A 13,387-nucleotide genomic window follows, 5' to 3' on the forward strand; every position below is an offset into this window, starting at 1 on the left:
TTGTTTCATCCATATCTTTTCCTCCACTTGTTTCTGTTACTTCTCAGAGTGTAACTGCAGTGGTCTTGCTGATGAATGCGTGTTTGATGCTGAGCAGTACCGCAGCACAGGAAGTGGGGGGCGCTGTGTTGGCTGCAGGGAAAACACAGCTGGCCCTCACTGTGAGCGATGCAGAGAGAACTTCTTTAGATCATTACCGCAACAACCCTGCCAAGACTGCAACTGTAATGCAATGGGTGAGTTACACGCACACACACTCAGCAAAGCAATTGTGCATTAGTCACACTCATGCACACTTTCACTAGTATCTTATATTAACCCATAATCTGACTTAAATGCTCTCTATCTCATACACTACAAATGTACATACAGTATACATACAAATGTACATATATACATACAGATATAGCCTACAGCTCTGAAGTAACTACAGTGGGAAAAATAAGTCACACAAACACACATACACAGAAATTCAAACAGGGATTCTCTACAATAGTAGCACTAGCAATAGTTATGTTTCCATCCAAAGTTGTGCAAAATTATTCTGATGGCATACTTTGGCTCAGGCATTTCAGAATTATCAAACCAACATTTGAGGTGCTGTGAATTGAAACTGGTCTGCTTGTTAGTCCAGTTATCCAGTCACATCCACAGTTGAGGCAAAGGCGCATGGAGGGATTTATTTGGTAAATGTGTTTCCATCATAGTTGAACTTCTTATCGGATAAAAAATGTATCCGCCTCAATTGAGCGCATACGTTGTTTATACACGTTGTTTTCAATCCAGCTTTTTTTATGCGATATCCCAAAATGCACATAAAAAAGGTGGATCTTGGAAACAGCTAATTTGCATGACTACAGGTGATAAATATGGAGGAAAATGTTTTATTTTTTCAAGTAACTTAAGATATGATTTTAATATTAATGTACATTTAAATATTGCAATATTAATGATTTTAAATTCCCAGAATGCAAGGAGGAAAAAATGTGCACTTTTAAAATGATTTGTCACCGTTTAATTACATGTTAATCATGTTCGTCTTGTATCTGAAATATCTGATTTTGCTTCAGGTGGCAAAATGTGTGTATAAAATATGTTAAAATTCGCATTTATTAACCTTTATTGGAAGAATTTTTTGACGAGGAAATAATTCTTTAATGCAACTGAAACTATCCATGTACTCATTAAAATACCCAAAGGCCAATGTCTGGCAAAACCTGTCTTCTCTCTGTCTCTCTCCAGGCTCTGTGAGTTTGCAGTGTGATGCAGAGGGAGTGTGTGTGTGTCGGCCAGGTGTGTCTGGTGTAAAGTGTGACATTTGCAAGTCTGGCTTCCATTCTCTCGGCCCTGATGGATGCAGGTAATGATAGCGAGATTATCTCTACCAAGAATTCGTCAAATGAGGAAAAACATTTGTTTCTTGGATGCAGAATTCTGCAAACATGTCTGACTAGTAAATTCCCTCAAATAAGTAATGCAGTGCAGAATTCAGCCAATATAAATTAATTATAAAGGTACTACAAACAAACTAGAAGGTCCATTTACAGTACATCACACTAATCTTTGGAACAGAACAATACTGCAAAACTAATTTGATTTAATTCAAATTACACCACAAATGAAACATAATTATATCACCTTTTCAGAAACCTTTTTAAGGATAAAACACTACACCTTTGCTGACTATTTGTGTTTCAAAAATGGAGAACAACCTTGACAAGATGTATAACCAGAAGACGCAGGAAAACATGGCCTCCACAAGAGGAAAGACTGTCAAGTCAAGTCAAGTCAAGTTTATTTATATAGCGCTTTTCACAACACAGGTTGTATCAAAGCAGCTTCACAGTAATAAATTAGAACAATACATCAATGTTTGTTTCTAGTGGAACGTCTACGTTCGGTAATGCTGATCAATAGTATCGTTGATTGATTAATTCAATTAAATATCCCCAAATATCCCCAACTGAGCAAGCCAAAGGCAACAGTGGCAAGGAACCGAAAAACTCCATCAGGTGACCTAATGGAGAAAAAAAAACCTTGGGAGAACCCGGGCTCAGTCGGGGGCCAGTTCTCCTCTGGCGTTTATGAACTAGAGGTCGGATTTAACTGTAGGATTAAAAGTATTATATGAATGCCTGGCTGAAGAGATGCGTCTTTAATCTAGTTTTAAACTGGGAGAGTGAGTCTGAGCAACGAACAGTATCCGGAAGACTATTCCAGAGTTTTGGTGCTAAATGTGAAAATGCTCTCCCTCCTTTGGTGGATCTGGATATCCTAGGTATGACCAAAAGCCTCGAATTTAGTGATCTTAAAGAGCGCGATGGATTATAGGGCGATAGAAGATCGGTTAAATAGACTGGAGCTAAGCCGTTTAGGGCTTTATAAGTCAGTAGCAATACCTTGTAATTAATACGGGACTTTATAGGTAACCAATGTAGGGATGATAAAATCGGTGTTATATGATCATATTTTCTTGATCTAGTTAGAACTCTAGCGGCGGCATTTTGGACTAACTGTAGCTTGTTTATTAAGGATGCAGGACAACCGGCTAATAACGCATTACAGTAATCTAGTCTCGAGGTCATGAATGCATGAACTAACTTTTCTGCGTCAGAAACTGATAGCATATTACGTAGCTTAGCAATGTTTCTAAGGTGGAAAAAGGCTGTTCTTGTAACATATGAAATATGATTTTCAAAAGACAGGTTGCAGTCTAATATAACACCCAGGTCTTTTACTGTAGAGGATGAAGTAACAGGACATCCTACTATGTTAAAGTTGTATTGTGAGAGGTTTTGTGGGTGGTTTTTTGAACCGATAAGTAGTACCTCTGTCTTGTCTGGATTTAATAAAAGAAAATTATGCGTCATCCAATCTTTTATATCTTTAACACACTCTGTCAATTTGGATAATTTAGCGTTTTCATCTGGCCGTGATGAAATATAGATTTGAGTGTCATCAGCATAACAATGGAAACTAATTCCATGTTTCCTTATAATATTTCCAAGTGGCAGCATATATATTGAGAATAATAGAGGGCCTAACACAGATCCCTGCGGCACTCCATAGTTTACTGGAGTTATGATAGATTTTTCTCCATTTAAATAAACAAAATGGTAGCGGTCAGATAAATACGATCTAAACCAGCTTAATGCTTGTCCTTGAACACCAGTATAATTTTGTAGTCGATCTAAGAGTATTGTATGATCTATAGTATCGAACGCAGCACTAAGATCAAGTAAAACTAATATTGAGATACAGCCTTGGTCAGAAGCTAAAAGTAAATCATTTGTGATTTTAACGAGCGCAGTTTCAGTGCTATGATGCGGCCTGAATCCAGACTGAAACTTTTCATAGGTGTCATTTTCTTGTAAGAAAGAGCCCAGTTGAGCGGACACAACTTTTTCTAGTATTTTAGACATAAAAGGTAGATTTGAAATGGGTCTATAATTTACTAGATTATTCGGATCTAATTGTGGTTTCTTAATGAGAGGTTTTATAACTGCCAATTTAAATGTTCTTGGAACATGACCTAAAGATAAAGACGAGTTAATAATATTGAGGAGAGGCTCTTCCACTACAGGTAACACTTCTTTCAATAGTTTAGTTGGTATGGGATCTAATAAACATGTTGTTGTTTTAGAGGAAATGATAAATTTATTTAACTCTTTTTGTTCTATAGTTGAAAAGCACTGTAATTGTTCTTGCGGCGTGATAATTGAGGCTGAATTATAAGGCGCGATTGAGGATTGAACGTTTACAATTGTGGTTCTGATGTTTTCTATTTTCTCAGTGAAGAACTTCATGAAATCATTACTACTAAACTGTAATGGAATACTTTGTTCAGGAGACATCTGTTTATTTGTTAGTCTCGCCACGGTGTTAAATAAGAACTTAGGATTGTTATGGTTGTTTTCTATTAGTTTGCGTAGATGCTCAGCCCTGGCCGCTTTTAGGGCCTTTTTATAACGTGACATACTGTCTTTCCATGCGATTCTAAAGACCTCTAAGTTGGTTTGTTTCCATTTACGCTCTAAATTACGGGTTTCTCTCTTTAGAACACGCGTAGTACTGTTGTACCATGGTGCTTTACTTTTCTCTCTGACCTTTTTTAATCTAATGGGCGCAACAATATCCAATGATCCAGAGAGAATGGTGCTCATAGTGCTAGTTAATTCCTCAAGTTCATCTGTTTGTTTGGGTTCACTGAGCAGCTGAGACAGATCCGATAAGCTGTTTGAAAAATTATCTATGGTGGATGGAAGGATTGTTCTGCCTAATCGATAGCGCGGCGCAGCATGATATATTACAGGAGTACGTAATATGCAAGTTACCATGTAATGGTCAGTGACATCGTCACTTTGTGGAATGATATCTATATCGGTTGGATCGGTTCCATGTGATATAATTAAATCGAGTGTATGATTAAATCGATGAGTCGGTCCGGTAATGTTTTGCTTGACCCCAAAGGAGTTTAATAAATCAGTAAACGCAGCCCCTAACGCATCATTTTGATTATCTACATGGATATTAAAGTCTCCAACAATTAATGCTTTATCGAAGTTAACTAATAGGTCTGAGAGAAAATCTGCAAACTCTTTTAGGAAATCAGCGTAAGGCCCAGGCGGTCTATATACGGTAGCCAAGGCTAGAGATAATAGGGATGTTTTTCTATCATCTAAGAGCGTAACATTTAGTACAAGTACTTCAAATGAAATAAACTTATAACCCGTTTTCTGAGTAACATTGAGAAAATCTCTATAGATTGTTGCAACACCGCCGCCACGACCATTCAGACGGGGCTCATGCTTATAGAAGTATCCAGGAGGAGTAGACTCATTTAAACCAAAATAATCATTTGGTTTAAGCCAGGTTTCAGTAAGGCAAAGTACATCGAAGCTATTATCTGTGACTATTTCATTTACAATAACTGCCTTAGGTGTGAGTGATCTAATGTTTAAAAGACCTAGCTTTAAAAATTGTTTTTGATTACCAATAGCAACATTTTCTGGTTTAATAACAATTAGATTTTTTCTAGATCCTGCAGTAGATTTATGATTTGATCTCACTAAACGAGGAATAGACACAGTTTCTATGCAATGTTCTACACTATTTATATCAGTTAAATTGGTGCAGCAGAGACTATGATTTGGACTTTTGTTTACTAGTCAAAAGGTATTTAACATTTTGGAGATGTTATCTGACAGAAGATCCGATCCGAATCTGTTTGGGTGTAAGCCATCAGCACGGTAAAGCCTAGGACGCTCCCAAAACAGATTCCAATTATTTACAAAGAGAAGTTTCTGCTCATTGCACCATGACATTAACCATTCATTAAGCGCAAATAATCTACTAAACTTTTCATGACCTAGTCGGTACGTGGGAAGCGGTCCTGACACAATAATCGTTATATCAGGCGATGTGCTGCGTACCGTATCGATCAGATTCCTGAAGTCTTTCTTCAAAACTTCCGTCTGGCGCAGTCTGATGTCGGCCCCTCCCGCGTGCAGGACAACGGTTCCGACGCGCTCGTTCAGAATCTCGGGAACGTGAGCAGCGACTTCAGAAACACGAGCACCAGGAAAGCAGTGACTATGCACCTTACTTTTATTTAACGTAACGTGTACGTGTCGAACGATGGAATCGCCGATGATCACAGCATCGCGTTCTGTTTCGCGAAGAGGGGAGAAGCGGTTTTGTGTGGATATCTCGAAAACCGGGAGGGTCGGAGAGAGTTTTCTTGGTCTAGACCTGACTCGCGACTTCCGCTGCGGAAAAATCCAGGCTTCGTGATGGCATGTTGGAGCCGGAGTGAACGAGACCATGGCTGATCGCGACCTCGACGTTCGGGACCGATGTTGAGGAACGCACGGAGTAGACGAGGTCGGAGTCAGCGGGTTAGTAACATTAATCTCTGATTTGTGTGCCTCGGCGCGCGATGTTTCGAGAGCCAAACGCCGGTCTATCAGCTCGGCTTTTCTTACTAAAAGGTCGTGGATCTGTTTCTCAACAGCTTCCAGCTCAGACTGCACCGCGTGCAGCTCAAATGTGTCCTCACCTGCACCAAAAGGTAGACTACTTACATTTGATATATTCGCCATTTTAACAGATGGACAGTAAGTTAAGTTAGCAACGACGCTACCAGTGGTGCTATCAATATTAATACTAATTTATGGCTTAAGTCTTGGATATAATCCGTCTTTTCAGTGGTACGGGTGTAGAGTAGACGCACGATAGGTGAAAAATGTTTGTTTGTAACTTAAATGAGTGCGGAGAAGACGCGTTCAGCCGTGATCCACGGACGTAACCTATAAGAGTATCCAGCGTTGGATCACAAGGCTTGGACGCGACGCATGCGCATTCGAAACAGGAATCCCATAATAGTTTATCCCATAAAACAGGAATCCCAGATTATTATTCTGTGTCTGAATAATAATCTTAAAAAAAAATTTCTGTTATACCATGGATGGATGGATGGATGGATGGATGGATGGATGGATGGTTGATTGATTGATTGATTGATTTGATTGATTGATTGATTGATTGATTGATTGATTGATTGATTGATAATGCCACAGTACTTGTTTATAAAAGTATGAGGAATAGTGATTTCACTTGTATCTGCACTAGTATCTAACACTGAACTTACGTTTATTTTAGCTGATTCTTGTTGTCTTTAGTCTTTAGTTTTCTCACTTTATTTTATCTTTCATATTTGACCTCATTCTCAATTGTTTTAATTATTGTGCACTACCAATCAAAATCAAAGTCTCTTATGCTCACCAAGGCTGCTTTTATTTTTGATTAAATACCATTTCTTATTGTCAATGTTTAAAACAGTGCTGCTTAATATATTTGTGGAAACAATACCTTTTCTTTTAGAATACTTTTATGAATAGAAAGTTTAAAAGTCTAAAAAATAATGAAAAGTAAAAAATGCCTGAACTTCGTATTTTGAGCACTTCTTGCGTTGTTTTTGCCTCTTCATGATGACTCGCTTAACTTAGTCCTAATCTGTAAGTCGCTTTGGATAAAAGCGTCTGCTAAATGACTAAATGTAAATGTAAATGCAAAAGAAAACACAGGAGAAAGGCAGACGTCAAACAAAAATTGTATACCCCACTGCACTTTCATGTGGCCCATTTGGGTCAGTGTTTTTGGATAAAAATTAGTTGGTTCATTGGAGCGAAACGTGAAAGAAATGAGAGAAAGAGGGGAGAGAGGTTACTTGTGAGGTAGGAGAATTATGGCCAATAAGGCAACTGAGCCACACACTACAGGCACATCAGTGGTGGCTCATTCATCTGTTTATATCTGTGTTTGTGCATGTGTGTTCAAACAGGTTGTGCAAGTGTGATGACAGGGGCAGTGAAGGAGTGTGTTCAGCTGAAGATGGGCACTGCTATTGCAAGACTAATGTTGAGGGCCAGTCCTGCAACAGGTGACCTTCTGTTCCTCACCCTGGCACACCATCTCTCTCTCTGGCGTAAAATTACTTGTCTTTTCTCTTTATTTCTCGTCTGCAACCTTTTGCATGCATTTCACCATTGGCATGTGCGCAATTAGAGCAAGAGACATTAATATTATTATATTTAGCGCAGAGCAGATCAGTGACACAAATCAATTTGTGGCCTCCTAGTATGTCCACATCATACACAAATCAGTGTATGAGACAGAGAAATGAGAAATGCTCATATCCTCTCCTCTCTGCGCATAACTCAATAAATAAGCACCACATTTTCCAAATGTTTACATAAATTATTTTGATAAATTTTGAGGAAAACTGAACACTCTCTACCAGTACTTTATATCTGCTTTAATGTGTATGTGTGTGTATTGTAGGTGTAAACCAGGTTCCTTCAACCTCCAGCTGGATAACCCAGATGGCTGTAAGAAATGTTTTTGCTTTGGACACTCCGTTGCCTGTTCATCCTCCAATCGGTACATGGCTATGAATATTACTTCAGACTTCCTAGAAGGTAATTTATCAATTACACTTTTTAACATGATTTTCATACTGAATATCAGTGTTCACAATTCTCGCTTCCCACTGCAATCACACACATTTCACTTTTCAAGCAATCAAGCACTTTTTGTAAAAAATCTAAAATAAAATAAAAAGATATCTACAAATACCTTTTATGTGATTTTTATGTAACTAACATGTTTTAAGCATAGGCGTAATTTGCGGTTGGGACGGGTGGGACATGTCCCCACCACTTGTTGCTAAGGTCAATATTGTCCCCACCACTTTTGAAACATCTCGCGGCATGAATGGCGCGGATACTATGTTCTCTTGTGGTCGCTCACAGTCTTCGCTCGGACGCGCGCTTCAATCCGTTGTGTAGACTCTCTTTTCTTTACGGTGAAATTACAAAACAAAATGCACACAAATGTGTCCTTGCCTGACATACAACCACTGATAAACATAATTGATTTTGATGAGAAAAATAAACCCAATACGAGTGCGGATTACAACCCAGAACCTCTGACACGCTTGGCAAAAGTTCTGCTACTGGACCATTTAAATACACACTTGAAATATCGGATCTTTGAATTTATTCACGTGAAATATATTAGACCTCATTAAACGACAAATTAAACCCAATGTACTATTTAAATAAATTGCTGGACATCGTAATGTTATTGTACACACATCTGATTTATGATTTCTAAATGCACATGCTAACAATTAGCAACAATGCAATGCACTTCTCCTTTACTGAGATAATCCATCCACCTCACAGGTGTGGCATATCAAGATGCTGATTAGACAGTATGATTATTGCACAGGTGTGCCTTAGGCTGGCCACAATAAAAGGCCACTCTAAAATGTGCGGTTTTACTGCCCTCATGAAAAATGGGGGCAAAAACAAAAGTGTTGCGTTTATAATTTTGTTCAGTGTATTTAAGATCCCATTTCAACAAAGGTTTGGAATTTTCAACATTTTAAATCAAAGATAAAACTGTGGTGTCAGATTGATTACAACCATTTTAGATTTCACACATATTTCATATCATTCAAATTGAGTTATCAAATTTGTGACATTAATTATGCGACTTTGCACAGTCGATCAGATGGTCTTGCTTCCATTGAAACACAAGACACTATTTGGATCATCTAAAATCACTTTGGAGAACATGACCATCAGGCTTTACATCAGCTCAAGTGCTGCTGCCATTAAAGCAAATGAGAGACAAACCAACTTACACATTCTGAAATGTATAGAAATTTTTACAATTTGTTATGCTGATTGTTCAATTTGTAAAGAACATTTTTATATTAAATAAAAGAATGGGAAATGGAATCATTTTCACCAGGAATCTCAGACTTTGTTGTGTGTGCTCTGTGTTCAGATCCAGATGGCTGGAAGGGTGTGTTCTCCGAAGGGCACGAACAATCCCTCATCTGGAAGGAGGGGGAAGTCTATCTATTGCCCTACAGAGAGGAGAATGGCTTCTACAAAGCACCTGGTAGGACAGCAACTAGGCTATGCACTTCCCCTTAGAACAAGTGTTGGTTGGAATTGGCCTGCCTTAAAACTACTCTAGGCTAAGTAAAGTCCCCCTGTTGTGAAAATCAAGTTTATACTGTTGTTTATATGTCTGTGTGGTGTTTTTAATATGCCTTAAAGGGACACTTCACCCATTTGCATTAAGCTTTGCATTGTTAGAAACCCAGTCATACTATTGAATGGTCATGCAAAATTTTTTCATTTTCCCCCGAGACGAGAGAAATCTGTATTTACCTCTTAACACTTCCTCCTACAATGACGCAAAAATCGTCATTTTGCGTCATTGTAGGAGGAAGTGTAAGAGGGGGGGATTTCTGTTAAGACTACAAGCACTAGATCCACCCTTTCAAACCCGCCCATAGGGGGTTGGACCTAATGCGCTAACAGACCTATCACAGATCAGTGCGAGTGCGTTTGATTTCAACGGCAGAAACCTGCAGAAAACAGGGACAAAGAAAGCTGAGTAGTAGGGGTTACCATACTCTATTTCCCGGACATGTCCGGCCGTCGAGATCGACAAAAATGTCCGGGATTCAGCTTTTGCTTTCTGCGGTCGCCATCCATTGTTTACATGCTCACCTTTTGTTTCAATCTAACTGAATTCACCCCGATTGGTGAATCTGAATGTAGTGTTTACATGAATGCTAAACAAGTGATCGGTTGATTTGCCTTTTAACATTGCTAAGAAAATACCCGCAACTCTGTGAGAGATAGCCCATGAGACCGGTGCATCTCACAGGCGCGCTCATCAGTAATCACAGTAATACAGGGAGCAGGACGAGGCTAGCGTCGCGGGAGAAAGACGCGAGGCCGGTGGCGTGATCGGTTGAAAGACGCGAGGCCGGTGGCGTGATCGGTTGATGTGTGTTTTACCATTGCTAAGAAAATACCTGCTCCTCCGTACGAGATACGAGAACAGTGCCTCACAGGTGTCGGTCGTCAGTAATCACGCCACCGGCCTCGCGCCGTTCTCCCGCGGCCCTCAGCCTCGTCCTGCTCGCCACAGTAAACATGATGAATGGCAACTGTAGAACGCAAAAGCCGAATCCCGGACATTTTGGGCAAACTCGTCACGGAGACTCACTCGTAGCCTAGCCTTGCCTTGATGTTTTTGTTTTCAACTGCGCTGTCTTACCGGTAGGCGTGGCATGGGAGTGGCCTTGTAGGGCAGCGAAGCAAGTGCATTCTGGGAGTTGTTGTCTTTCATCCACATAAGCCAAAAATACATTTTCTGGCTTTTCTCAGTCTAGAAAGCTCCAAATTCAAAAATAATTTCACATTTCTTCTACATAAATGACCCACTTTCAATACACATTCATGTCTCCACGGGTGAAATGACACTTTAAGAAAAAACGTGCAAATTCATAAGTCAACACCATTGTTGAGTATTTTCTCTTTAAAACTGCAGTGATCTATAGATAGTCTTAAAAATGCAGTTTGAAATTGCTGGTGTTTCTTACGTCACAAACTACCTTGTAGGTACTACCTGAGGTGGCAAACGGGAACATGGTTTGTGTAACATTAGCAACACATTATTAGCTGTTTGATAACATAGTCAAGCAAAAGGCTAATCATATTTATTACCGTTATGTGTCCAACGTTGTAAAGAGCGATACCATTGTTCAGCGTTTACCTCAGGCCGAGTGGATCTCTGAGCTGGCGTGAGTGGAGGCGGGACTAATTAGCATATTCATGGGTCCACATACACTATATGAAGCAAGGGTGTAGAGTTACATTCAAGCTATTTTAAGGCATGATGACTCTGTCATGGTGGTTTAGTTGTTATATAGTTATGCTAGCAATTAGAGACATTTTAGGACAGTTAATATCCTAATATCCTATCCAATATCTACAAGTTAGACCAACACAATTGATTTATATTATTTACATTGTTTATGTCTGTTCTCTTCAGAGCAACTGTACAAAGAAGAAATGTAGCTTAGTTTGACTTTGTGTGGTAGTGTCATATAATATAAGCTTTCTTTATTTTGCAAAAGCAAACAAATGATAAACAGGGGGCTAGAATTAGCATGCTTGGCCATAAATAGTATTTCATAGAGCATCCTCTGAAAATAAACCAGCTGTACAGGCCAGTCCAGAGGCTAGATTTAGTCCAGGTCCCCTGAGTGTAGTAGACAGGCTGAGGGGTCTTACTCTTGTCTACACAGCAATTTACCACCACGGGAGACACTTAGCCAGACCAACTTGCCGCTCACTCTGGGAAAAATCCTGTTAACATCACGTCTTCGTGTCTCACACATATTCTCATGAGCTACATGTAGACAAATATACACAAACACAATGTTTTGGGACTGATTACCCTTAAAATACATGAATGTGTCTTTTTTTGTGATGCATTGTGATCAATAGTAAGGTTTCTTATGTATCCATAATGCCCTAATGTGCGTGTTTAGTCTCATCCATCTTTGTTTTCCTACCATTGACTGGCTGCAGAGATGCAGCAGTGCCCTTTTTGCTGCTCTTTGGAGCACTTGGTGCCGTTTCTCTTATCGCTGCAGCTGAGGGCTTTTTTATGCCGTTCTGGCTGCTTGGCTAAAATGCGCAGAGATCTATTGCTCCCTCGATGCTTTAAACGATCTCATTTGCTTTCCTTCCCTCCCTGTTTCCCCGTTCACTTGTGTCTCCTCATCCACGTGCATTTAGAGTACAGCCACCCTGACAGCTCCAACAGCACTCAAGGACTTTTTCAGATTATCCTTTTTATAAACTTCGTTCTCTGATTTGCGCTGTGCGCTTTATTTTGATCTTTAATGCTTTCCACACATCACCGGTCTCAGCAGAGAGGAAATTGTTATGTGAAGGAGGAATGTTTCCCTGATTAAGTCTGTACTGAGTATTGGAAGGAGTTTAATAGATATTATGAGTGTGTGTGTTTGTGTGCGAATAATTCTTCACTTGAATAGCTCATCTAGCTGGGCACAGCTTTGGGCTTTTGACACCACTGAAGCTGCCATGTCAACAGAGGGGTGACAAGATACCATTGCCAAGCAGCCAAGCCAAGAGTTTAGCTGGCTGACTGAGCCAGACTGTGTGTGTGTGTTTGTTGTGTGATCTCCCCAGAGGTACATCTGCTCCATGGTGAGAGGACAGAGTGGAACATTTATCATAGCTTTGAGGAGAAAACAACATGTCACATACACACACACATACACAAATAAACACACATACACACCTCCCAAAAGCTGGTTGCAAGCTGTCTCGGAGTCACAAACACAGATGGAGAGAAACGGAGGTCGCAGAGAGATTAGAGTTTGAGATGGATGGGGGTTGGAGGGAGATCTAAACGTCCCCGTCCTCAGAGAGTCGCGTCCAGGTACCACATTGTGTCCATGAGCAACTTGGCCAGTGCACCCTGACAGCCAACCATATGCCTGGAATAAATCTCTCCGGCAATCATGGCTCCTGGCGAGACGTATCAGATGTGATCAACTGAGACAAGTGGCACAAATTATGCTCAATCCTTTAATCACTGAGATTGATGTTTAAAGCTGGGGTTTAATCGTAATGTCTCTACCGACTTCTCCTCTCGTATGTAAGATTGTGCTGATTGTAAAATGCAGAAATGTCAGTAGAACTGCAGCAATAATGCCATTCATGATCAGACACCACTATTAAAATGCCTGATATATGCCGTATTGATGATGCTACAGGGTTTTTTTACTCTGTTTGCAATGAGAAGCTCAGCGGTAAATACTGAATAAATACCTGATATATAAGCCTGTCCACCCTCACTGACTGATCTGCCTCGCTTCTCTTTCACGAGTTCACACTTACAAATAAGTCAGATAGAATAAATGCGTATTTGGCGTGCTGTCCGAGGAGAGGGCTCCGGGCTCGGTATTCGGCCCGAA

The 13,387-nt window shown here is 39.9% G+C and overlaps 1 protein-coding gene across 2 annotated transcripts in view; it reads left to right on the forward strand.

Annotated features, from left to right (window-relative positions):
• lamc3 (laminin, gamma 3) overlaps positions 1–13,387 on the forward strand; it is a 95,361-nt gene that overhangs the window by 41,628 nt on the left and 40,346 nt on the right. For both annotated transcript variants that reach the window (XM_081366979.1, XM_081366980.1), the window contains 5 exons: positions 48–236; positions 1,243–1,360; positions 7,343–7,441; positions 7,843–7,979; positions 9,358–9,474. In XM_081366979.1, the coding sequence (XP_081223105.1) occupies positions 48–236; positions 1,243–1,360; positions 7,343–7,441; positions 7,843–7,979; positions 9,358–9,474 (660 nt within the window). The remainder of the gene's footprint in view (positions 1–47; positions 237–1,242; positions 1,361–7,342; positions 7,442–7,842; positions 7,980–9,357; positions 9,475–13,387) is intronic.

The sequence above is a fragment of the Scardinius erythrophthalmus genome, assembly GCF_964197995.2.
Source record: "Scardinius erythrophthalmus genome assembly, chromosome: 5".
Taxonomy (NCBI): Eukaryota; Metazoa; Chordata; class Actinopteri; order Cypriniformes; family Leuciscidae; genus Scardinius; species Scardinius erythrophthalmus.